General features: G+C 35.0%; 1 protein-coding gene across 1 annotated transcript; it reads right to left on the bottom strand.

Moving 5' to 3' along the window:
- Window positions 1-1,077: 1,077 nt before the first annotated feature.
- LOC108758735 (A disintegrin and metalloproteinase with thrombospondin motifs 6) lies at window positions 1,078-19,320 on the bottom strand. Its single transcript, XM_018503818.1, has 16 exons — window positions 19,143-19,320; window positions 16,505-16,872; window positions 15,649-15,948; window positions 15,281-15,370; window positions 14,923-15,047; window positions 14,693-14,839; window positions 13,984-14,142; window positions 13,213-13,357; window positions 9,879-9,971; window positions 6,429-6,638; window positions 5,304-5,418; window positions 4,983-5,243; window positions 4,186-4,306; window positions 3,853-3,967; window positions 2,555-2,805; window positions 1,078-1,894 (listed from the first exon to the last, which is right to left on the bottom strand). The coding sequence occupies exons 1-16, from the start codon at window positions 19,258-19,260 to the stop codon at window positions 1,111-1,113; spliced, it is 3,402 nt and encodes a 1,133-aa protein (XP_018359320.1). The 5' UTR covers window positions 19,261-19,320; the 3' UTR covers window positions 1,078-1,110.
- Window positions 19,321-27,873: the final 8,553 nt, after the last annotated feature.

Here is a 27,873-nt window from a genome sequence, read left to right on the forward strand (position 1 = left end):
ATGTTTAAGTTTCAGAAATATATGAATATTTAGATATAGATCGAAAAGCTAGCATTACATGCTGTGTTACGAGGCTTGCTGATTCATGTCGTACGTGATTGATTAGCTTGACGGCATGAAGGCCGTCAAGTCAAATAAAACGTACACGTAATACGAAAAGCGGCGTGCGGCGAACAGAAAATATCGTTCAGCGATATAACGCTTGGCAGACAGACAAACGGACATCCGTATTGCGGAATCCAGGTGGAACGAATACAAAAGTCAAGATTAATGACTCGCGCGGCGTTTCTTTTACCACTTAATCTTTATTGCTACAAGAAAATGTCGCGCGCCAGGCATTTCCCTATGATACCCCCGGGACATTAAGAGGAAAGGGAAAACGTCTGCAATCTTGGATCATTACAAAGTATCGCTCCCGCCATAAATAACGTAGCGAACGATGAATCCGAAAGATCAATGCACAGCGAGACTCGTTAGTGGGTCGCGGGAAATCATCCTCCTCGTGTCGTTCAGCTGTAATTTATGTCGCCCGTCATCCTCGCCGCATGTACCGCCGCATATTGAGAGATTATCTTCGGATTCTAGCAAATCTATCGCCGCTTTACCGTCAATTATGCCTGTGTTAGCCGGACTCAAACAACATTGTTGATTTAATCGAGCGATTCATCTCACGGCTCCCAACAATCGAAACGTGGGTCGTTTTCTGGTATCCGATCGTTAAAATGTGATACGCCTGTATAAAAGCACGCGCCATAAGTATAATTTGGTCGTATAACATAACGATTGTTTTTATCACTTTGAGCATCGAGCAATCTGCACGCGCCGCACGTTACGTGCTCAAGAGCAACGGGCCGTCGTTCTACTCAACGACTCGTAAAAGTTTTCTTGATGGATCGCGTAACCATCGCTTGAATCGACGCAGATTCGTCTTCCAGACGCGTGTTCTTTCCACTCGTTCGCACTCGCGCCGCTGCGCTGATGCTATGCTGAAAGACCGTACGAGAGTAATCGATATATCCATGTATGTCCTCGTATGATAATAAATTCTTTTCTCTTTCATCGCGCCGAGAAACGTTCGAGTTTCTTCTCGCGATCATTTACGCCATCGATCTACTTCATCGTGTATCGCATGCACGTCGTTCGCGAAAAATCGAGACCTCGGGGGACGCGCGCGCGCGCTTCTTCCTGAATTCTTTGTATGTATCTGAGAGCGTCCATGCCGACCAAGGTGAATTCCGTGCTATTCTCCGGCGGACGAGGCTCAAAATCCTTCGGAAAATTCGTAACGACATTCTTCTCATCGCGTTCCAGAATAATCGTGAGCGTTAGATTTCGAATGTCCTCTTTATCAACCACTACCTCGCCCTTCTTAATCTTATTCGCGCTCATGTTCTCCTTAATATTCGATGTGTTTCCTGATTTTTTATCTGTCTGAGAACGATCTTGACGAGTTTTAGTCGAATTTCGAATTAAAGTCATTGTTTCATTTGGAAGCGCATTAACGTACCCGGTGCCGATGAAACAAGAGCGATTAAACGAATATCCTGTCCATGTGGAGAGATCACCTGGGTGTCGGTCATCTACGATGGCGCCGTTTAAAGCCGACTTAGCGGGCACTTTAGCAGCTCTAATCAAGTCGTTTTGTCGTGTTGGCGTGCTCGACCGAGCGGAGAAGAGGCCACGTTTGCTGTCGGCGGCACCTCTGTCTTCTCGTCTTCGTCGGCTGGCTTCGCAAGACGCTGACTCCCTTGGCTTCGGTCCTTGGCAGTAGCTGTCCTCGATCACGTCGAGATCCTGCTCGCCACGGCCAACGGGTCGTACACATTTGACAGCGCGCCTTCTCTTGCAGCCTGGCGTACACGGTGTACAGCCTTGCCACTCACCAATGATCCACCTGAAATCGCGTCCGACGATAAGAGCGAGGCTTTTAATTAGCTGGCGACAGCGGGGCGACGGTGATTATCGCGTATAGTATCATATCCCTTCGTTAGTTCCTCAAGATAACAATGACAAGTCTGTTCGACCCGCGAACATGATATGATTTATATGAAGTGAAGATATAAAAATGATGTATAGAATTATTATTATACTACATCGAAAAAAATTGTCTGCTTGGATTAAATAGTAGATTAAAAAGTAATTCTGGTAAAAAATGGACGAATCAAAATTTTCTGGTTAAATCTATTAGAATTCTAGTTGAAATAATTATAATTCTGTTTGATATATGGTAAATATTTTGGTAAAAATAAGAATTTCAGTAAATTTTACAAGAAATATTGTATCAATCAGAATTCCGGTTATCTCAACTAGAATTCTAATAAATTTAATCAGAAAATTCTAATTTGTTCATTTTCAACCAGAAATTTTTTTCAGTGTATTGTCTGTAAAATAAATGAATATGTGATGCAAGTTCTTTGACATGCAAATCGATTTTAACGCTACTATATATCGAGTTTCGTTAACAATTATAGACAGTTATTCAGTTTTTCTTATATGAGATTTAATAAGTTCATGAATATTTTAAATGCAAAAAATTGTAAAAATATAAACTTACCGCGGTATACAGGGAGCTTGATTGCATGGTCTGACTTTTGCGTCTGGTTTAGTGATGTTTCTGCAAAATTTATCGTCCACTAGTCCGCCGATTTTCTCGATGCAACGAGGTTTCGATATCTGTTCTCCCGGGCCGCAACCTGCAGAGCATTTCTCCCAATCGATGTAGTCCCATGTGAACTCGTGTTTGCGGGAAGTTCGTTGCTTCAATCCTAACGAGTATTTCAACGTAACGTTCTCCTTTGCTAAAACCTATCAAACTATTAGCTGTCAGAGAAAATCTGCAAAAGGATAAAATTAAATTTATCTTTAATGTTCACTGAGAGGACAGTTTTTGGTATTTATGACTTTAATTACCTGATAATATAATTATGACTAGGATCTTAATTTTATAATTACCAATTAATGTTATAGTTTTAGTAATAATACACATATACATGTAATTATATATTTATAATTTTTTACTAAAAAGAGTATATTGTTGTCCCTCAAAATGAGGATTTTATACTCGTATAATTTTATATTCGTTTTCAGGAATAACTATAAATATATTCTTTTTAGTAAGGTTTTTCAATCAATGTGTCGCGCTACACTGATGTACCGCAAAGAGTTTCCAAGTGTGCCGTGTGAAAAATAATGTTTTCTTTTTACCTTCTCAAAAGAAGCGAAAAAATTTAGAAATAAATAAAAAAGCGAGTGAAGCTAGTGCGAAGTAAAAAATATTTTTTTAAATATGAAGATTACTTAATTTATATTGTGTAGACTCTCATTTTAAGCAAAGCAATATCATTATTGCAATAAAAAATCACTTTTAAAATAACTGATATTATAGCAAAACTATTATAAAAATAGAGCTTCTCGTCATAGTATTTTATCATGTAATTATAATTACATATACTAAACATTTTTCTCTCAGCGTACTTTTTAAAATAACTTGGCAGTTACTTCAGTATAAAGGTGAGAAAATAGACTACACTACATGTTACATTTTCAAAAATAAAAAATTAAGTTTTAGCCGTTTTGTAAAATGTTGCAAACTTTATTCGCGTCGCGTCGGCAAATTATATTTGAAATAAAGAACTCGGTTTTTAAAACTCATTTCCTTTAAAGATAATTATAGCAGTTGATTATTATAGCAGTACGGCGATTTTAAATGAATATAAAGTGTTTTTAAGAGAGTATTTCTTTTTGTGCATTTCTGCCGATAATACATATCCAAGTTTGAACACCTTGTTTGAGATACGTTATCGATTTGCCAAGAATAGCGACTAATTAGCGGAGTGCGCTCATTATGTTTACCAATATAGTCAAGTCCTCAGTGACGGGTCCCGGTATATTCAAAGCTTCCTGCCTCGGTCTTATCATTCCCAGCCACGCCTTGGAAGCCGGCACATTGAACATTCCTAGACGGTTGCTGAAATAATCACACCGCGTTGTTAATTATGGAGTAAAACTATCATCTTTATTGCCTGATATGTGAAAAGATTAATGAGGTTAAAGAAAGGCCTCGAATTAAAGATATTATTTGCGATGTTTGATCAGACAGTAAATACAACCGGTGATGGTTTTCTCGAGATTATAACATAAATGTGTTACAACTTATGTGTTAGAAAGATGAAGAATTTCATTTACCCATCGATCAACACAGTTTTCGTATTTCTTGTGCGCACTACGATTCTGGATTTAGTTGGTTCTGCCTCCTCGACGCGAATATTTCTGGCACCGGCCGGCACGTCTGTTATTTTCTTGAGTCCTTAACGCGAAAATTCGTTCGGAAGATTATTGCACGAAACTACTACGCGTGATATTATTCGTCGAGATTCCAATTTTGGCGCAACATCGCGTTGTTGCGCAATGCGAAAGGAATTATTGGGCTGTCGCGAAACGTGCTCTCTCTCTCTCTCTCTCTCTCTCTCTCTCTCTCTCACACACATATATACATATACATATTCTCAATGCACTGCTCAAGATTCCTCTTGGAGAGCAAGACTGAACGCGCGCCTTATACTTCTGCTCTGGCGGAATTTTAATTCACAGAAGTTCTCGTTCGCGTACTTCCTATTCACCGTGCCGTCGACGACACTGTGAAGTTCATCGGCATTTTTGTCAAGTTGCGAAATTCGCTCGACGTGGAATAGTAAGCGAGAACGCCAAGAAAATTATTATGAGGAATTCAAAAGAAAGATCGACAGAAAAAGAAACTGAATTTTTGTTGAAGGCGTTGATACAAAATTCAACTATCATCTTTGAAATATTGTAAGAATATTTTTAATAATGCAGAAGTCCACTTCAATATTTGGTAAAGGTTTTTACTTCGCAAAAGTAAAATGGTATTATTATTCAAAACACTAGACAAAATGAAATCTTTGTATCTGCATTCGTATTTTTGTATATTTGAATTTGTAACTAAGTATTTTTTCTTTTCTTACGAGGTTGGGCTGTAAAGGACACTGTTCCTTGCTTCAAGATGCATGAGGTACTATCGCCTCGACAGACACCACAAACGTCTTCGACGGCGGTGGATTCCATATCTAGGTCACAAGGTATTTCCCTACATACACCCCCGACGCAAATGTCCCGAATGCCTCTATAGCAAGTGGTACCATCCACCACTTTCGGTCTCAGCGATGCCACCAGATTAGTTTCACTTATGCAGTAAAGCGCGCAAGGGTTTTCGGATGCCTTCAAATCTGGGAAAGATAAGTCACAAAGTCGACGGAAGGCTGAAGATCACTTATCGCTCTTATTACCTTCAGGAAGATTATACGCCATCCAACGATGAACCTTTCCGTCTTCCGGAAATATCCAATCGTTGAATTCGGCGCACTGCACGTCGCGAAACGAGGGTGCGCCGATTTCACAGGGCTGTAAAGAAACTCAATGTTAATTTCGCGTATGATAATTTTCCGCCTCCAGCAGCTTTATATCAACGCAGCGCGTTTAACATTTTGTTTCCTTATTTTAAAAGTAACACATCCTTAATTTAAAAATAACACAACTCGTAAAATTGAGTTTTATAGGAAAGGGGAAAAACTATTTTTCAACTTAACAGAAAATTATTGACTAATTAAATAATATTGGTAAAAAAAACTCTTAGAAAAATGATCAAATGTCATTTTTGTAATTTCCGTTTTACAATCCTTAAAAAGATCACCTTCCTTGAGTTGTGACGATTTGAATATTCTATAAAATTATAACAAATTCAGAATAAATCATCAAAAGATATAACTCGATATATCAGAATACTTCATATTTACTTTGATCAGCTAAAATGATTAAATTCAAAATAAAATAATTTCTTTTTCAAACTTTGTTAAAATTGCCTCAATTCTAAATTTTTTCTGTAGAAAATTCTTTTTATTTACAAAAACGATGCAACTCAAAATGTGTCACTCTTGTAGAAGATATAATCACTTTGAAAGATATTATAATCCCTTTGAAAACTTTACGAAAGAGACACAAGTGCTCAGTGCTTTGATGGATGGACCGTGAAATTAAGTTAGTTTACGTTTGATGATTGATAGAATAATCTTTATAATCTTTATCTAACTCCATTAATGGTAATAACTTGAAAATCATATTTTGTGAATTGTGTTACTTTTGAAGTAAGGTAACGACTTTTCATTTTGCCTGCCTGAATTTCAATAATTGTTGTTAGCTTAACCCTCGTGGAATTTTTTTCTCCATAATTTAACGATTATTACATTTTTCGTACGTCGCGTAAAATTCTTTATACCGAGAAAGCGTTTCTCCAACAATTTCTGTAACAATCTCGTGGAAGATGCAATCGTTGCATAAATCGAACGTTCACTCAAGACCGTGTAAGTTCGCGCTGCGCTTACTGGAAATCGTTTACCAGCACTCTTGAAACTAACATCCGTGGCGCAGATTTTATGGCGCTTCCTGTCACCGATGCAATAAGAGCCGCCTTTAGATGGAGATGGCTGGTTACATTTTCTCACAGCGTATGCCACGCCGGAGCCGCATGTCCGCGAACACCTGCTCCAGGACGACCAGGCACCCCAACCACCGTCTGTGATTCCGGGTCGTTCTCCTACCATTAGGCACTTCATTTGGTAACACCACTGTAACATTCGTTAACCTCGACATCGCGGTACCTGGACTGACTTATGTCACGGAAAATGAGAAGGCACGAAGGACGGTCCCGGGGAGGTACATTATGAACGAAACTAAATGATGCACTACGTCCTTTAGAAGCGCGACGTGGAAATTTATTATGACCTGCAGGAAGATATTCTTGCGCTTCGAGAGATCTTCGTCTTGTTCCATTAGAATCACTAACGCTATTCCCCAACGCGAATAATTATCGAGTCCCTTTACGATTTCTGCAATTTTAAATGTACTTAAAGCTGCTTAAATGTCTGCCAGATGGAATAATATTCCCTCCTGTCGTTTCGTTGCAACGTAATCATTTTGCCCTTCAAAAATAGTTATAAAATATAACGTATATTTACCTTTTATTTAATGTAATGCATGCATTGCTCTTTATTTAAAGTTACTCGCTGTGCGAATATTAATTATTTGTAATGATGCGTGCTACTCTGCGCGCAGTTACAAAAATAATATTAATCCATGGATGTATCACACGTTTAATATGCATATATTCAAGTAAATATACGGAAATTCATGCACTTTGTATCTTCAATTTCGCAGCTCATTATTTTATAAAAATTCTCGGAAATATCTCGTCATTTCGTTGGAGGGAGGAACGGTTACTCGAATATTAGCTATCTCGCTTTTCCATTTAAAACATCCGCATTAAAGTATACGCGAGCTCGCGACTCCGCGATAACACGCAAACGCATCAAACCTGCCCTCAGCTGGTGATGAGATAATTGCTCTTCGTTTTACAAACTGCAATTGCGCATCTATTTGTCTATTTCATTCTACCGATGATTGCATCGGTTGTTGTGAAGTGGCATGACAAACAAACTGAATTTTTACGCACGTAGGTAGATCAATCTATTTTCGCAGTCGATGTTATCGTTCCGATTTCAATTTTTTAAACTTCGCAATTCTCTCTACATCGTCCAATTTTACTCACTAAATTTCATCGGTAGGAAATTTGTTTTTCTTTTTACATCGAGTTATTTAAACGAAATATCAACCATTCTGCTCGTTTTTTTTTATCAATATTCGAACAGATCGTACGCATGCTTTAAAAAGATACATATCTATGTCTTGGATGGTTTTATTCACATATCCTCTTGAAAATGTTTTATTACTTATAACTGAACTTTTTATATCTAATAAAATGTTTGTAATTAAAACATTGTACATCTTCGTTGATATTCACATATTCGCAAGATCTGCGAAAATAAAAGCCATACGTTTTTGATGCTGGTCTGATTTATCGTGCACGGATATTGACGATCTGACTTCGTGCGGAGCTCCCTCGAGTAATTAGAGATTATTCGCCGACCAGATTCACGAGCTTCGAGCACGGTAGTGTCCGACACGGTAGTCGGTCAACCGGTCGGCGCTAATGACTCTCGTCTACGCGCTTCGACGCTTCAGCACGCTCGCTTATTAACATTATCACCCAAATCTGATATTTCGCTGATGTGTGATATTTGGACACCGCTTGTCTCCCGGCTTATGGATCTTACGCGCACCTACATTCTATCACGTTTTGCCGAATCCCTTTTGCAACATCACGTAGTCGCGCATGCTTGACCAACCGCAAAAAACATTTCAACCAACTTGCCTTGTTTCGATTTCCGAAATATCCGTGACTCGACTTAAAACAAGTTTTATTTGGCAAGATACGAATTTTTATGCAGAATATATGCGTGCTCGATTATTTGTATGCAGTTCCTTTTTTATTGTATATATCGAATTCATTTGTCAAATTTAAAGACAATTTTTACATTTTTGAGAATTACGAGCGCTCCTTGGATAAATTCAAATAAATTCTTTTATTATCAAAATAAATTTTATATTAAGTAGCCTTGCACTGCTTCGTAATTGACATCCGACCTTTACGTTTTCTTTAACTATGAGTTTCTTAAATACATTCAAGTAAATCCTTTTAGTCCCGTAACAAATTTCCACATACACTACTTTGTAAGTTTTCTAACTTATTATTAAGTTTGAGATAAATAATCTTTTAACTTTTGAAGTGTATTAGACTTCTATAAGAAGCTGTGCTTATTAAACCAAAGGGAAGCAAAAAACGGCTCTATATAAAAGTTGCAATTTTTTATAAACTCACAAACGTATTATTATGAAAGAATTTACAGTATAATGTTAGCTTGACGTACTTTGTGAGAATGCATCTGTGAATACCCGCTTGCAATCTTTAACATTGTCGCGCTTTAATTGCTACCTTAAGGGTCAATGAAATTTAACTGAAGCCTGAAATTGGTTTTAATTCTGAAAGGGCGCGTGACTTACGGTTAATGGCAGATTGAGATAGCTTTTTTAGTTTTCTACTATATACTTTCGTCGTATCTTCTTCATGAGATACTTAAACTGTTCCGACATAATAGCCTCTCGGTGAAAGGTCCTCGAGAACCTTGATTAATTGATTAATATGTAATTTTTCTTCAAATCTGTACTTTGATATACGCTTTTAAGGCTCTCGAAGACGAATACTTATTCATCAGTTATACTCACGAAATATCTTGGTGAATAATGTATTGAATAAGTTAAAGTGAAGATACACAATTAAGACCTGCATAATTAATTATTATAAATCCTTAATGTGTGAATCAATATAACATATTAATATTTGGAACAAAGGAAACATTGAAAAAGTCGACGAGTATGTTTTTCTAAAATGAAATTGTCAAGACTTGAAAAAACTATTAAAATAAAAAAATAAATTATAAACTGTACACTGAAAAATAGGATTGGTTGCTGCAGCAAATTAGATGGTAAAATATGGCATAGCATTTTTAACTGGCTGTAGCAGCAAATTTTTGGTTGCAACAGCCAATTTTTGGTTGCGTTAGCCTATCCGCAATGTCAGTATAGGATTTCGATAGATTAACACAGCCAAAAATTGGCTGCTGCAATCAATTAAAAATGCTATGCCATATTTTACCATCTAATTTGCTGCAACAGCCAATCCTTTTTTTCAGTGTAGAGAACTAAATTAACGAACAGTTCAATTAAATTACTTAAGAAATAATAAGTTTAAAAATTTTTCAAAATAATTTTTATCGTAAATAATATAGCCACGGAATCAAAGAATAGTTACCTACTTTTATAAATTGTTCTTTACAGTTCTTGCAATCTGCAGATCTTAGATCATCTTTCGTGCCTTATTTTACGCTCTTTATTCATAAATAGGTATTTACTCTCTTTTCGCCACATGGGGTGCCCTCGGCGAGTGGTTTCCTGCCAGTCACGCAACCTCTTCCGGGGATGGCGCACCTAAGGGTTTCACAAGTCTGAAAATGGGGGTGAGATCGTCTCAGTTTAGTAATTTTTTAGTAAAGACATAAATAATAATAAATGAGTTTTAGTTTATACTATTCTATTTTATTTATATTAAACGTATATATAGGTCTGTTCTTATTTTTATTTTTCTTATTATCTTTAAATAATATTACATGTTACTTTCTCAAATTTTTTCATTTTTTTTCTCAAATAGCTCATAAAAATTGTATGTATGTATGTAAATATATGTGAGTGTCTACTGTACATTGAGCTCGAGTTTGCTAAGTCAAAATGACTATGAGAATCAGTTCATCTCTGCGAGAGTTTCATTTTAGTTACATCGCGTGTCGATCGCGATATCGTGCGTGATAGATATCGCGAGTTCTCCGGTCTCTTATCTGACGCCATGCACAGTTGGAGAACGTATTTTCCTAAACGGATAAGGTAGGCCGCAAAGGCATCGGTTTGTAGATGTGAACGGCAGATGGTGCCCGTTTACGGGCGATGTGGATCCGCAAGCCGATACGTTAACGCGTGTATTATCGGAATCGCTTTAATAAATTGTCTGGTTGTCGCTTAATATTTTCACCGTAAAAAAATGACTACTGCGCATGCTAAGTTGACATAGTCGCTGCAGCACAATCGAATAAAACATACACATAAATTTAATGCTTTTTTTTCTTGTTAATTTGTTGCCTTATTTGCGAATCTATTGTTTTAACTCGAGAGTAGTCATCATATTTTTCTGAAAAAATAATCTAAATATTAAAGGGATCCAAATATTGTATAAATATTGCTTATTATGACAATATTTCTAAAACACAAAAATTTTAATTAATATAATGTTTTTTTATTGGGAGTTTTCGATGGAATTGCATATTTAAAGGTTTGTAAAGAATAGTTAATAAAAAAGAAAAAAATATATATTAAATAGTATCCCATACAAAACAATATTTTCTAACAATTCACTTTTTTCGCTGTTATAAAAACATCTATCTATATATAAATACTCCAGGCTACTATTTTCGGATTAACCGATTTGATATAAATAGTGGCTGTGCTAACTTAAGTTTAGCATTGTCTGAACAAACAAATAAATAAAAAACATGAAAAGCAAAACATATTTCTTTTGTAGCGTTTTGTTTTTATTTCTTTTTATATAAAAAAAATCATTTCCAAAATACTCTATACTAGTATAACATTCTGAAGTATTAATTTTATTAAATATCTTGAGAATTCTATTTTTTTAATTTGTTATGATATATTGATTAAGTAATCTAATTTTGTCTCTCCAGTTTCAATTTCCAAAAAAACAATAATAGCTATTCCACACAACTCTTTAGATTTGCAAACTAAACAAAAATCTCGATAGATTACATAGCGTTTCGTGTATATTACGTTTTAATTTGTAACATCATTTGGTGGAAACTTATATATTTCGTTTCATTATAATAAAGATTGATTAAGATTTTAGAAATAATGTTTGAACTTCTTGCTTTTCTCCAAAATCATGCTCTCGGGTCAACCATGAGTCCTTTTTCTATTCCAAATTTTCGGTTCTCTTATCGCGAAGACAGTGATGAATTTACGATCCGCGATCCTGCGTTTTTTTCTACTCTATCCCTTGAAATATATTGCGTTTGATTTTTCATCGTTTTTTCGACGTTCTATATTCTATTATTGCTTTGTATGAAGAAATGATTGTTTCCTCAAGGAAGAAATTACGCTATTATTTTTGAAGCTTAAATTAAAAATTGATGTGCAAAGGAAGAGTGATATTATACATGTTAACCGAATGTGTATTAAGCTGGCACAGTCTCTGCAGCACGATCGAATAAAAGAAATTATAAAATATGCGCGTAAATTTAATGCTTTTTGTTGCTAATTTGTTGCTTTATTTGCAATTTTATTGCTTCAGTTTGATAGAAATAGTGATTATTAATTGTAACTTAACTTTAAAATATTACTGTTGATGAATTTTTACTCATACAGTTTTTAACTGTAATATAGTTTTTGTTATTAAAATTTTGATCGCTTGAAATAACATTAAGATCGTTTAAAATTAAAGTTCATTTTTTGCATTAGAATAGTGTTAGTTTAGCTATTCTAACACTTTACACTTATAAGGTAGACATAAGAAAGTGTAAAAAATTTCTTAATTATGTGGATATTTTCACCCAGGGTACCTATCATAGAACAAGTCGGAATCGATTCCGATCGGAATTATTCAATTATTCCCTAACCCCAGGGTACCTATCATAGAACAAGTCGGAATCGATTCCGATCGGAATTATCCAATTATTCCCTAGATTTCTATTGTGTTTTCTAGGGAAAACGGAATAATTCCGATCGGAATCCATTCCGACATATTTCATGATAGGTATCCAGAAAAGTGTTAAAATAGAAGAAAAATATGAGTAGCGTTTCACGTATTATGCAATTATTCGGAATAGATTCCGATTGGAATTGTGTAATTATCCTCTAGATTTAGATTCTATTATGTTTTCTAGGGAAAATCCCGATTGGAATCTATTTCGATAATTCCATGATACGTTGCCCAGGGTTAAATTAGAACAGTCACGATGTCTATTAATTCGCCATAAAATCGTGAATACACTGAGAAATCCATTTAGTTGAATCAATTAATTTCTTGGTTGGATATGGACAAACAAATCCTTGGTTGATGCAATAAAATAATTTAGTTAAAGCAAAGCATTTGCTTATTGTAACATTTTATTATATGTACTTGTTTCTGACAAACATTGACATCTGATAAAGTTATTTACAATAACCAAATGTTTTGCTTCAACTAAATTATTTTATTGCATCAATTAATGATTTGTTTGCCCATATTCAAACAAAAAATTAATTGATTCAACTAAATGAGTTTTTCAGTGTAAGGCAGCAAAAAAACTAAAATGTGTATGTTTTATTCAATTGTGCAGTGGCTGTGTTAACTTAATAAAGCTTGCTATACTGAAAAAACAAAATCTTAATTTCAAAGAAATATCTCTTTGCTCGTGTTAAAAAAAGATTATTTCTTTGGATCAACGAAAATTTTTTCGAAAATACAATATCTTATTTCTTTGAAAGTACAATATCTTATTTTCAAAAAAATTTTCATTGATCCAAAGAAATAATTTTTTTAAATACGAGCAAAGAGATATTTCTTTGAAATTAAGATTTTTTTTCAGTGTATGCGACGTTACTTTTTCGCAACGTTGCATCAATAATCTATGCGTATAAACTTACGACTCCCATGTCACATTGCCGAGCGTCTGGTCGATATCGTAAACGGCATTGATCGTCACCGTTATATATCACGCCTGGCAACATTTCCGCTGCTGGAAAGTGATGATCCTGCGGCTCGTCCTCTAAGCAGAACGCAAGACCCTGCCTGAAATCAATCACTATATATTTCACATTTCTGAAATTTTGAATGGATATCACAAATTAAATGTCGCAATGTGTAAAGCATACTATCAATCATCTATTTACGTGATACAAGAGATATACAAGGGCCTTCTTTACTGTACGACTTCAATTTTGATGAAGAGTATTTTTAAACAATTGTACTTTTATGAAATTTTCTATGTCATTTTCTTCATCCTTGGTTTGGAATTTGAATATAATTTAATTCGATACAATTTTATGAGTTTTATATCATATTTTTTATAATAGTCTTGATTATTCAGAGTTTTTGACAGAGTCCTAAACAGAATTTTGGCGATAAAATGTGAAAAAAAGCAGAATATCGTTGGAACTTCATATTTGTTACATGAATATTTATAGTAACTTATGGCGACCGTTCACCGCCGCGTTTCATATCGCGGATCACCGTTGAGTTCCGCGAGACAACCAACGGCATGGTTCTTAATTTAATTTAAAATTTACGGCCGTAGATCAGGCTCTTTGTACCTACTCCGCTTCTAGAGAACGCACGGAGTAGATGAGGAAAGCAGTTTTGTTACTGGCGGACTTTAATAAAGCCACCGGCGAAAAAGCAACAAGCATTAAGCTCACTCGATGTACGAGCGCAGGTAGCGTCGGGAACATTCGGACCATTTTTTCGTGATGTACATGTCGCCGGGGTGCATAACGGTGGTCTCCGCGTATCCGTTTCCGTGATAAACTATACCAGGACAGCCGTTCTCCCGCTGCACGTCGTGGGACATACCCAGGCTGGTAATGAGAAAAAGAAAATCGGCTTTCGGAGCGGAATATTTATTGGGGCACGCGCACGTCGCGTTGCCCGGACTTGCTCTTAAAAGGTATCTCGAGGTACACGACGACGAGAAGTCGCTTCATACATTAAACAACGCTCTCGACCGTGACTTATTTACGACGGCGCCGCGGCATACTATTATTTCCACTCTTGGGCAAAGAAATGGTCTTTAGAAATTTATTTCGCATTTTTTCCTCGCTGGCGAAGCATGAAGGAATCAGTCGATAGCGTAAGCAACCATGGGGAAACGGGAGAATATTGAAACGAGAGAAATATCCGTTGTAAAATGTTTCCCTAGTTCAAATAATGGTATATGAAATATTGCAGTAAATATTATATTAATATTAATTTCGTTGTTTAATATGATCAGTTTGTACGAAATTAATGTATTATTTACATGCCCTAGAATTACTCGATTTTATTCCGTTTTTGCGGCGTAGTGTAATTATTTGAAATTTTTTCTATATCTAATTATGTCGGAACGGATAAAATTAATTACGGGCTTACGTGTGGCCTATCTGATGAGCTATATGATAACCGGTTGGTAGACCAGCGTCTCTCACAATGGCTGCACCTCTCAAAGGATCGCACGTACCAGCGATCGTGGATGTACCAGTAAAGCCACAGAGCTTTCTCGAGACACAGATATCTAATCTGATAAGTTATCGTCAAAAGGGCGAGTGCCCGTAATCTCGGGATTAAATTGAATTTCCAACAGAATTGCTTGCGCCGCGTACTTGCTAATGAGAACCGCACAATCGTGATGATTTGGGTGGGAATCGTCGCCGGGATTCATGGTGTACTGCCATTCTTGGAAATGCTTCAACGTTGCATCCGCGTCTCGATTTATTGACAAATTCATCTGCATTGTATTCAATACAATATTAGATTGGCACAAATTCAAACGGCATGAAAAACGATACATTATAAATTGTAATTCGAATATTTTCTTTATCTCGATATTCTCGATATTCGCAAAAAAAGATATATGTTTATTATTGAACGCGTTGAAAGTAGAAGAGATTCATCGCTTCGATAAAATAATAAAGTTCTTTATTTATACTTTAGGAGATATTTTTATCCCGTACTCTTTACCTCATTTTCCTTCACTTCCAATCTTATAATTCTTACTATGGTCAACTGCATGTGTACGCCTAGACTGACGTCGTGAAACAACCCTGCAGCCTGAGAAAAGAACTCTTACGTTTCTATCGATGTAGATTAACTTTAATCTTGGTTTAACTTACTTTTCATTTTTTTCTAAGAAGTTTTTAAGAATTAAGAAAAATGGAGAGTAAGTTGCGAACTAGAATTAAAGTTAATCTATATTAGTGGCATTAAGATTTTGTAAAATTTCTGACACTAAAATTTCGTAAAATTTCTAGAAGCAGATTCGTAAAATTTTTTTTTTTGGAAGATTTTCAACTTGCTATATTGAAGAGCGTTAGTATGTAATTTTCAATATCGAACTCTCTCTCTTTATGATAATCCAACAAAGATTTGTCCAACACCACCAGCAATTCTAGCGTGTACGACTTATTGTCGATTGATCTTGCAGGCATTCTTTTCTGCGGGTTTAAAGCACGCTTGGCAATGGTTTTAGATGTTTTTCCAATGACGCTGCAAAGATTCTGCATGGCATCGTCTTCATACTCATTTGGGCTCCTTTTATACACGATATGTGGGTGCCCCATTTCTTTGGTAACTGGTCCAGCCAGTGGTTCGATCATGTACCACGCGTGCTTCATTTTAATGTAGCCAACCTGAAAATTAAAATAATAAAACCTGATAATGTTCTTAAAATTTGTAGTTGATATATTTTGGTTGGAGAAGAAATTAATGAATCTTACAAAGTTCTGTGTTTAACTTTAATCACTTTCATTCTGCAGTTAACTATATTTAAATAATTTCAGTACATTAACATCTTTCTAATAGGATGCCAGATTGAGCATCAAATTATTAAATTGCTTATCAATTTAATTTGTGATATATTACTATAGTAGTTTAATTGCGTTTATAAGTTCGAAAAATCATTTTGGCGCGCGATTCAAATAACTATATATTTAATATACAAATTTACATAGAAATTTAAAAAGCATCAAATATGTAGTTTCGACCGTAATAGGCATTCAACTTTGACTTGTTGTGTATTCACATATACGGACTTAATAAATTGCTTATTGTATTTAAACAATTTAATGCAATGCTAAAGATCCTGGAATAAATGGCCGATTAAAATGTTATGCAGCGTTATGCATAATACTATATAGCAGTATACTTATATACAATCAATCGAGTGAAGGATCATTTGATACTAACAAGTCCGTAACAAGTGGATAGCGCACTGTCATCCGATTGATTTCGCACACGGGCCCGATAATGGCATTGCATGTCTCCCAATCGCTTCAGTTGCATATTGTTTAAAAAATCTTGCGATCCGCGACGTTTTTCAATTACTGCACCTGGTCCAAGGAGTCGATGATTTGGATAGAGCTCGATGTGATGTTCTTCGTGATCAATACGCAGGCGATAGTGAACGACATCGTCGCCTGTCGTTCGATTTCGATAGAAGAAGTGCTCGAAGTGATGGGGTATTTGATGAGATATAAAACTTCCATCCGATCTAACCTTTCGTGGTATTACTATTTCATGTTCGTTCGGTAAATCAACAGCGCGTGTATAACGTCCTTAAGAAAAAAGCGATGCTAAGTGTAATTGTTGTAAATTGTAGACGATATTTTTTTAAATATATACAGTAATTACGTAATTTTATACTTAATATATAATTTACTTAATACATTATTTTCAATTATTTTTAACGATATAATAATTAATAATTAAAATTTTTGTTTGTAGCAAACCAATTCTGAAAATTGACATGCAATAGTAATTATATAATTACTGTTGTATAGGTATCATTAAACTAATGAAAAGTAAACTTAACGTTCGTATTGCCACTGCCATAATATTTAATATTTGCTTTTAATATAATTTTATTGCGTTTTGTATACATATATATTTCTCTCTATTATTAGTAAATTTATCGCAACAATACGTTATTTGAACATTATGCTCGAAATTCAGAGTGTATGTTTCACTCATCAATGCATTATATGCGTTTTACTTTATTATGATGTTACACGCATTTCCATTTCCACGAGGCGTGGAAATTTAATAAACCAGAGAAACATTTCTAAATAATAATTATATATGTTCGAATATATATTACCGATAATATTTCGTCATTGACCACATTCTCTATTATTTAACCTTCAACGTGTATAATGGCATTAATGCCGTTGCATCATGAAATCATCTATTCAAATTTTAACTTTCTATACGTGCTTCGATTAATACATCAACACTAATCGTGAGTAACGATTGATAGTTGTACAATGCCTACATAATAGATCTGTAAATCAAATGCCACAAATTGCGACAAAAGCACAAAGAGTTGATTTTATTTTTCAAGTTCAAAAACATTTTACAAAGAAGGTCGATCTATCTATGAAGCTACATAGTCGAAGCCGACAAGAGAAACCGAATGGAACGGATGGACTCCGATATTATTGAGAGATGCGAATATTTTCACCAACGAGAATATTTCCGTTTCCGTCTTTCCATCATCATCGTTTTGTTGCGAAAATACAAGGAAGAGCTTTCTCGTGTAGGTGAAAATGTTACAGAAGGCAGAACCTTTCGATATCAGGTATCAATTTCGTAGTATACGTCATCGAGAGAACATGATAAGACGGAAAAGACATAGGAAGAGAGAGAAAGATAAAGAGAGAGGTAGAGCAGAGGGAGGAAAGAAAGGAATGAAGCCACGGTAAGCACGTACAATGGATCATCATTTCGTGGTATAAGCGCAGCAGTTTTCCCGCTTGGCAGTGCTATATCATAGAAAAATGTCACTCGCACACACAGCATTTCCTCTTAAAAAAAAATTGCCCCATTTCAGGCTATTGAACATTTAATTAATAACCGCTCAATTAATTTGTGATGAAATGTGTTCGAAAGCAATTTTAAATTATTTTAAAATCGAGTTATCAGAATATTTAATATAATAAATTTACGATAAAAAATTAAATTAAAAAAAAATGTTCTCTCTCTTTTCTCTGATTTGAAGATTTTGCGACAGAAGAGTTATTATTTCACAAGTAAAATAAGTTAAAAGATGTCATCATGAGAAATTGGAAGAATTCTCTTAAATCAAGCTCATAATGAAAAGAAAACATATTTTTGTTTTCGGTATCCGCGGCTACGACTGCAATGCAGACAAGGAGGGTTGGCATAGAGATGTGAGATACAATGGGTCATCTTCTCGTACCGCACGACCTACTCCTACTACTCTTCTCTCTGCTGCTCGCGAAACCGCGAAAAATAGCTCTCGCGTGCGCGTTGTGCTCGACAAGAGGAAAGCTCTGCTCTGATAGATGGCAATGACTTTCTCGAAATAGGACAGGCTGATAGGGTGTGGAAAAGCTCTGAAAAGGATCGACGTGGAAAATTTTTTTCTGTAGAAAATTATGGAAAAAGGCCACTATATATCTCTCTTTATATAACATTATACAAACAAGTCCCTCATAGTTTATATTGTATCCGCGTGTGTTATATATTTTATGTTTTATCCATTTACGCGCATTTACACATTTTTTATATCCAACCGATACATGTATATATTTTTCTCTGTAATTTATTTTTACATTTCTTGCTATCGAAGAAAAATAAATATTTCTCGTATAATAAATATTGCTGTTTTAAAAATGAAAAAAGGGATTAAAATTTTAATCAAATGAAGCGATTGATCAAATTCCAATATTTTTTTAAGCTGGACACTTAAATTTTAATTTTATCAAAGCTGAAGGATTCAATTAAGATTTTTGTAAATTAAAAATAATATTAATTAGAGAGAAAAGTGTAGAAAAAATTGAAATTATATAGAGAATATATATACCTTGGTAGCCGGTATGAACTTGTTGGCTATGAAACGTTATAAGTACGAACAAGCAAATGAATGGATTAGATGACAAACGTTTCATCGTAGTGTCGTCTGATTTTATTGTAACGTGCATCCGTCTCCAGCAAACATTGGTCCAGGAATGTCAATTCAGTTGATAAAATTAAGGGAACTAACTTGTTTGACGTAGGGTGTGTTATACATACACGCTGTGAAGCGACATATCGATCTCAAAACAAAAGGGTCGACGACCACATATTGCCTGTCAAACCAATCTATTTTCTCGTGTATTTTTCTATGCAGTCTGAATGTTGTCGTATTTACACTTTCTGTAAAACTCCAGGATATCTCAACGGGTTATGACGTCAATATTGCCGTTTGGAATTCTAGTTTTAGTCTCACTTTGAAATAGGATATGTTCCTATTTATTTATAAATCAACCTCTATATATTTTCTTATTTTTTACGTAAATTATTTAAGACTATATGTTTACAAAAGCGGTATAATTATTTTATATTAGTTAGATAATTATATTATTTTATTATTAGAATTAAAATATGAATTTGACAATAAATTGTTCAACGAAATATTTAGGTATAAAGATGTTAATTGTATGTCATCGATAAAATTCTCGTATCGTTAATCAGAATGATGTAGGAATAGCTTTCTATCGACATTTAATTTAATTTCGTGTGCACATGTGCATTCGTAAAAAGGATGAGTAAAGAAGTCTCCTTAATCGTCTTGTAGAGTAAGGGCCACTCTCGGCCTTAGCGGTAACGGGTCGTTCAATGCAATCTCCTTATCGTAAAGTTCAGATTAAAACGGGCAAAAAATACAGCTACGCTTGACCTGAAAACTTGGCCTTGCCGCGTAATTTCCGGGACGCAAAGTTTTTCCGTACGAGTCGCGAGCGCGATCTTGGAAAGAGACGCGATTACTCGGAGAAAAGTGCGATTAATTGAGCGAGCAGAAGCTCTCGATGGAAGGATTGCAGTTTGCTTGCTGTTTTGCGCTCTTGCAAAAAGAGTATTCGTTAAAGCACCGCACGATTAACCTCGACTGTATCAATGTTCATTTGATTTTTATAGATAATTCTACTTACTACTTACTAAATATATTAAGAGGTATTAATAAATTAATAAGTATTAAATTAATGAGATAACGAATTAATGACTAAATACTTCACTTTCTTATTAGGAAAGGAAAAAATTAATGACTTAAGCGATAATATTACATGCAGTACAAATAAAATCTAAAATTGATCAGTTTATGTTAAATGTAAAGTGTAAATACTAGTCTTTTGTAGCTGCTACAAATAATTAGAGCGAGTGCATACGCATATGCATTCAGGAGCGTGCTTGTTTATGGAGAACGTGCCATTGTTACATTTTGTATTGGATGAAGCTATTTTTTTACATGAGACGTGAGCTTCGTTACTGACAAGAATTTTTTAATTTTTATTTTTCCAGTTGTTTGATCATTTTCCTATTCAATTTTTATAAAAATCTAATATTTTAAAGTATTTTTGTGTACTATATGTGCATATATGTACATATCAGTTTTTTATGTTTATATATATGTATATATGTATATATGATGTTACTTTATTGTTTTATATTTAATATTACAAACGCATGATAGTAAAGACAATAAATTAGAATGTTAAAAAATAATAATTTTTATGATATTTCTTGTACAATCAGAGTATTTAAGAGAGTGTTTCCTTAAGATAAAAGATAAATCTAACTTGAAATAAATCTAGCAGTGCAATTCCAAATCGTGCGCAGCGTTTTCAAATTGATAATATTTTTAAAACAGTATTTTTTTAAACATGAATGATACCATGTGCGACTATTTTGAAACTCGCTCGGTTCTGATTTCATTATTTTTATTCGTAGATACGGAAATACGAGCTTGCGCACGGACACTGAGCACAAAGCGTGTGAGCGCGAAATCTTTTTCGATTTTGCGAAATACAGTCGAAGGAAGTAACGACGAGCCGAGCGAAGATGAAAGAAGAGACTGTGCGAGAAAGGTTTGGTATTTTGTGCGGAGACTCTTCTCGTTTCACACAGCATGTAATGATCTTTTCGTCAGGAACAACCGCGAGTCGTTACGGACGGCGTAACCATGCGACGCCTCGTTACCTGCGATCACATCAGGTATATACAATTGATCGTTATTTTACACCGTGTTCCCTCGTGTTCCTGTATACATCCTTCAATGAAGAAGGTACGGTTTCAAGCGCGAGGCTGAAAGGACGTCGATTTTCCGGATCTACTGGCAAGAAAACGAAGTCGGTGAAACGCGATGCACGTATGCCGTTTTGTCCCAAGCTTTTTAGCCATCTTCCGTGCTGACGATGCTTTAACGACCCGGTTCTTCAAGTACGATTCTTTACGAATAAGGTGTGTTCTCGATTAGGACGCGGTCACTTTCTTCTAAATACGACGCACGGAGATATCTGTTGTTTTATTGTGAGTATATCGCGACGAGTTTTACGTGATTCGAGTTTTCAAAGCATTTTTCAAAATAAGTTATCGTTGTGAGTAACAGAAGTACATCGCTCGCGCTCGAGATTTATGAGATTGTGCGATGTCTATTATGTTTTATTTTATTTTGTTCGTGGAAAACTGCAGTTTCTATAAGAATGGCTCTTCAGTTGCTTTACCTCCTGGCATAAGAGTATCTTCTATTCTACGGGATAACCGCCCGTAACTGTGACAATCGTTTTCCGGATATTTGCTCTGCAATAGAGATACGATTGTATTAAACAAAATTTTATGAGATTTATTTTATGTGCAATAACATAAAATATTTTTTTTTCACATCATTTTATATAATTATAAATATGATTGTATTAAACAAAAATTTACAAACTTTATTTTATCTGCAATAAAAAATAAAATATTTTTTTTGTCTATATGAATTTATACAATTGTAGCATATTTCTCGTTATTTATTTACAGTATGATGTATTTTGAGCTCAAACATTAAAAGCACAGTAATATAGCATCATGTAATTTTCATTGTTATTATTTATTTTCAAAAGCTGCAGAAAATCGTAATGTTTGGTTCCGTAAGAAATAGTTCCATAAAACTCTGTTTCATAAAATTTCCACAGTAATACGTTCCTCCTATATTATTTGTTGCTTTGTGAAATGTTTAGCAAGCATAAACTTCCGAACATGGCGCGAAGGAAAAGATTTGATTGCGCGCTCGAGTCATTCATGTTGCATCTTTTTTACTACTTCGCCATGGAAAAGCGTACGTCCTCTTTCGTGGTGATATTGAGAAAAAGGAGAGATATAACTCGCTCGAGATACGAATTGCCAGCAATTCGTAGCAAGTGTGCGAAGGCACTCTTCTGCTCCACATACAACTGCCCATGTCTCGTAAAAACTTTTCATCAGCTAAAATTTGAGCGCCCTTAACCGTTGAGACTCGGGCGCTTTTGATCTCTCAGCTGTCATGGATTTTTATACGTTGATCCTTTCAAAGGAGTTTAGATAGACGAACATACTAAAAGTAATATAAAAATATAAAAATCTGGAGTCATGTTGCAATTTTAAAATTAAATTATATACTATTAAAAATTAAATTTACAATATTGCAAATTGATACAGATAATAAATATGATCTACTGTTCATAAAAATAAATATTATTTGATTTTAATTGTACCAAGAAAAAAAGTAAAATTAATATTTTTTTTGCAGTCCTTGAATACAATAACCACGTTTATCGGTACAGATATTAAATTTCCCGGTGTATATTTGCATGTGTTGTAATAAAAAAATAATAAGATAACAAATCAGATCGAAGAATATTCATAAAGTTATAATTACAATTTAAAAGACAAGGCATTTAAGGAAGAGACATTTATCGCAGAAGATCGCTACGGTTTTCAAGTCCCTGTACTTTCGACGTGAATAATTCCGGACCGTCGTCGTTGCGGAATCGCGCGAAAATGGCACGACGTTCGTTGCCTGCCGTCACTCGACTCGACTCGACTCGACACGACGGCGGAATATGCCGTCGACTTTGTAACGTCGCATCGGAATTAGAGGCATATTTCGCCCGCGAGCGCTGGACCGGCTGACGGTGTTTTAATTAAGAAAGGGAGTCCGGGTGGGAGCTGCACGAGGGAATATTTCTTCACGAGCCATTGCAGTCGCTCTTCTCCGCCCTCGAGACTCGTAGGAAAGGACTCGTGTGAGGGACTCCCTCGGCGAGATAAAATTGTCAAGCGGCGCGAGTCCTGGAGGTAAGGACTGTAAGGAGAAGGAGCGAAAGGCACTTTAAAACGACCGTGGCGGCGGGGGTGGCGCGGGCGACGCGACTCACCGTTGTATTTAGTGCACGTACAAACTCTTTGTTTCCTCGAGAGTTGGGTCATTCGTTTGTTCGTAACGCGCCTTGTAGCGCTTTGCCGAGCTCGCTGTACGCGGTGCACCGACGCGACGCCGACGGAAGCAGCGATGCCGCAGCGAAACGACCCTTTAATTCCGCACGTTCGGGCGATACGTATGCCGTGCTCTTCTTTTTCACGCTATAACCGCGCACGAACAAGAACTTAAGATGACCGTCGTGACGTGTGACCACTATGGCTATTTAAATTCCATTATGATGTCGGACACACAAAGTGACTCAGTTTTATGATCTTTCCATGTATCACTTTGATATATTGCTTTATATGAAATATGAATATAAAGATAATTTTTTGGGGGGGAATATATGACAGGAAACTATATCTCACATGTAGAAATATTTTATATATAATATGGATCTTATACAATACTTTTAGAATCCCTCTCCTTTTTTTCCTTTTTTTTTCTTAATTAAACCTTTTTTCTAATTCAATTCTTTGATTGTAATCTCTGGATCTTTTTTGGCACAAACAAAATTTCACTCTCAAATTTCTCCGAAATAAAAGAGGGCGTTGTCTGGTTTCCCTTCTTAAAATACCTTGTAATATCTATTTGATCATAAAAACGTGAGAAGGAAGCCTGAATTTGTTTCTATTTTTTTTTTAAAGCCTAGAACAGTAAAAAAACTTAAGCTGAACAAAAAAGACTCAAATTGCAAACCAAGAATTAAAATTATATTTTATATAAAATCAATTTTTATCCTTGTTATTTCCTTTGAAATCTCATATTAAAAAACTCATAACTCATCGCATATCTATACGCGATAGAAAACTAAGTGAAGCTCGTAAAAGTCCACTTTAAATGTAGAAAATTCTTTCCGATAGCTGCCTTTCAAATGGCATAGAAAAATAAACGTCACGGAATGACGTTGTCTGGATTGCATGCAAATCTCAGCCAGAATCAGCGGCCGTATCAACAGCCGACTTATTATATTCCGAATAATAATAAGGTTGCGTTCGCGCGCTTGACAACCGTCGCAAGTGCCTTTAGCAATTCAAACTATCGTTTGGACTTCGTATTTTCCTCGACTGCAAGCGAATTGGAAGAAGCATCGCGACGCGACAGGCTGGAGTTTCGGTGGCGATCGCATAGCCGTGAGCTCTCTGGTGACGTTTCATATTTAAAACATATTCGGGATAGACTTCATGGTTGCCAGATGAACGCGGCAGAAGGAGGCATATCCGAAAATGGAGAATCGCGAGGGACATGGATGAGGAAAACATTTCTATTTCACGAGTAAATTTAGGTTCCTCGTTGCCCTGGGGCATACTGATTTTGCTGTTTTTCTCAATTTCACATCTATAGCACTCACATAAAATACATAGATCATCACATATTCAACATTTCCGTATATATTTTTGCGAAATTCGACTTTGAGATCTCAATGTTTTTCTTGTTTTTAATTTTTATTAGTTATCGAACTGTGATAAATGTTCCATTTCTTTTATTTTGTTTCTACACGGAAACAACGGTTTTGCTAAAGTATCTAAAAATTTAGATACAGATTTGAAAATGAATTTTGTTGGATTATCAAAATAATTACGTAGGATGTTCAAGCAAATTGCTAGAATGTCAAAATTTTTTACGTTATTGCTTATCATGCATAATTTCTTACATAATTATTTTGACAATCCAACAAAATTATATTTATCTAAAGTATCTAAATTTTTAGATATTTTAGATAGATACAAATCAGAAAAAAATAATACAAATAATATAAATAATAAAAATTAATTTTTAAGTAACAAAAATAAATTTTTAAGTAATTTAGCAAAATTGTTCTTTCCATGTATAAACGATTACTGATAAATTAATTTTTACTTATCATTCTCAATATTCCTCCGTTCTACGAAAATTAACTGACTAAACTGTAGTCGATAGGTAAATATATTCTAAGTGGAATGCGTTTCTCTCTTCTTTTATTCCTTACTTCCCGTTATCGTCTCTGTGATGAATCGTACGTAAACATTGTGGCACTTGCGTCGTTATACTTTCAAAAAAGCGCTTTCCGCAATGCGCTGAATTTATACTCTACTATAGCCTCCTTATATAAGTTGTACATTAACCTACATAGCTAGGTATATTAACTTTGTTTCACGTAGAGGCATTTGCGAAAGATGCATTTCTCGATGTATATATATGAGTCAATATCTACATTTCGCGGTCGAAATTAATTTGTTCTTTTAATATATTTATGTATGTAAAAATATCGTTTCCTTACGTCAAAAGTGACATAATTAAAACAATACGATTTTCATGTTATATATTATAAGTTAGATAAAGATTACTCTATCAATCATCAAAAGTAAACTAATTTAACTTCACAGGTTCTTAAAGTTCTCAAAGGATTATACAATATCTTCTACAAGAGTGGTACATTTTGAATTGTGTATATTATAAACAAGAATGAGAGTTTTATACACAGAATATTCAGAGTTAAGACAATTTCAGTGATCGAGGTTTGAAAGACATTGTTTTATTTTGAATTTAGTCATTTTAGTTTATCCAAGTGAATATAAAATGTTGCTATTTTTAATTATATCACTTTTGAATTATTTCGGATTTGCTTAATTTTGTAGGATATCAAAATTGTCACAAAGGATGGTTTTTTAAAGGATTGTGAAATGAAAATTACAAAAATGACATTTGATTGTTTCTCTAAGAGTATATTTTTTCGACATTTAAACTATTTGATTCATCAATAATTTTCTGTTATGTTGAGAAATAGTTTTTTCCCTTTGCTAAAAAACTTAATTTTTTTAGTTGTGTCACTTTTGAAGTATGGAATGATAATAATTAATCAATGTTGAAGATAGCAATTATCCTAGTTTTCATAACGTGAAAAGTTAAGCCTCATCAATTGCGAATAGTCATGAAGATGGATATCGTGATATAAATTCGGGAGATTATTGGACACTTTTCCCATTTGTGAAATAAGCGTAGTGGACTTGCTGCAAAAACGGAGATGAAAAATTTTGCTATGTCAGATATCCGTCTGCCAAGAAAAGAATCGTGCGCAGCTATTATCATAAACCGCGATTTCAGCCTGGATTCAAATTTTATGAAGATTAAATTAAACCGTAGCTCTTCATCTAGAAAAAAAATGCGAGAAACGTCTCTCCTTTTTCGGAGGAAGAAATCACGAAGGATCCACTTCTGTGCTTTCCGTTCGACATAAATGAGAGAATTTATTGAAAATTGCATCGCCGTAAAGCGGCGTTATCCACAATCCAATAAATTTCCGGTGTTGCTCGAGTTACATTACGTCGGCCGTTACGTGGAATTAAATAAAACTAAACGAAATCGACGCTCAATAATTTCGTTGGATTTGCATAAGTTTTACAGCTGTCCCATTTTAACTTTTTTTTTATTCTAATCGTTGCAGAGCTGCGAGGACAGCATTGTGAAAAATTTTAAGTCGTGATATGCGAAAGTGAGGAATTGCTTGCGATGGGATATCAAAGTCACAACGTTACGTCAGAACTTATGAGCGTTGAGCTCGATTAATAGCAACGATATTTCATAGATCTTTTAAACGGATTATTATACGTGCCCAATTAAGGATTTTCCGTAATTCTACCTAACATTCCTTGTATAGTTACATATTACAAATTTTACATATGCATGATTTAGTTATCGCAGATATTTAAAAATTGTTAATCTTTACAAGATAATCAGAGGGATATATCACTTTTTGACTGCGCTTTAACATTATTCCTTATACCTATCCATTCATATTTAAACATTAATTTAAATTAACGTAAAATAATCTTTTATGTTTTCTTATCAAATCACCTGAGACTTATATTCTATAATATTAAAAATTTCAACTGTTATTTTTGTTGAAAAATTGACATCCATCTTCATCAACTTTAAGAGAAGATTCCTCTTGAAATTATATTCAATTCGTTTTAATAAGGAGATTTATGCACCCGCGCACGAACGGTATTCAGCGTTGCGGACGAAGTAAAAGTGGCGTATAAAGAAGGAATAATTGCGGTAGCATCTGCCACGGGATCAGTTGGACTATAGATTGTCGCTTGTGGATCATCGACGGGCAAGTGCACGCGCTCGTCCAACTGCCATATGCAACGGGAGTTCGTCAAAATGCAGACAATCGCAGCCGATTGTTTGCGATAGCAGCTGCAGCTATATCGTAACGAACGATACTCGCAAAAATTTATTATGAGAGCAAACATTTCGCATGGGACGCAACAAATGTAAATCTATGCCGTCAGCTGCAGATGCAATATCCACCCGGCTACGTACCCGGTCGTCCCAGCCAATCGTCGTATCG

The sequence above is a fragment of the Trachymyrmex cornetzi genome, unplaced genomic scaffold (assembly GCF_001594075.2).
Source record: "Trachymyrmex cornetzi isolate Tcor2-1 unplaced genomic scaffold, Tcor1.1 scaffold16, whole genome shotgun sequence".
Lineage (NCBI taxonomy): Eukaryota > Metazoa > Arthropoda > Insecta > Hymenoptera > Formicidae > Trachymyrmex > Trachymyrmex cornetzi.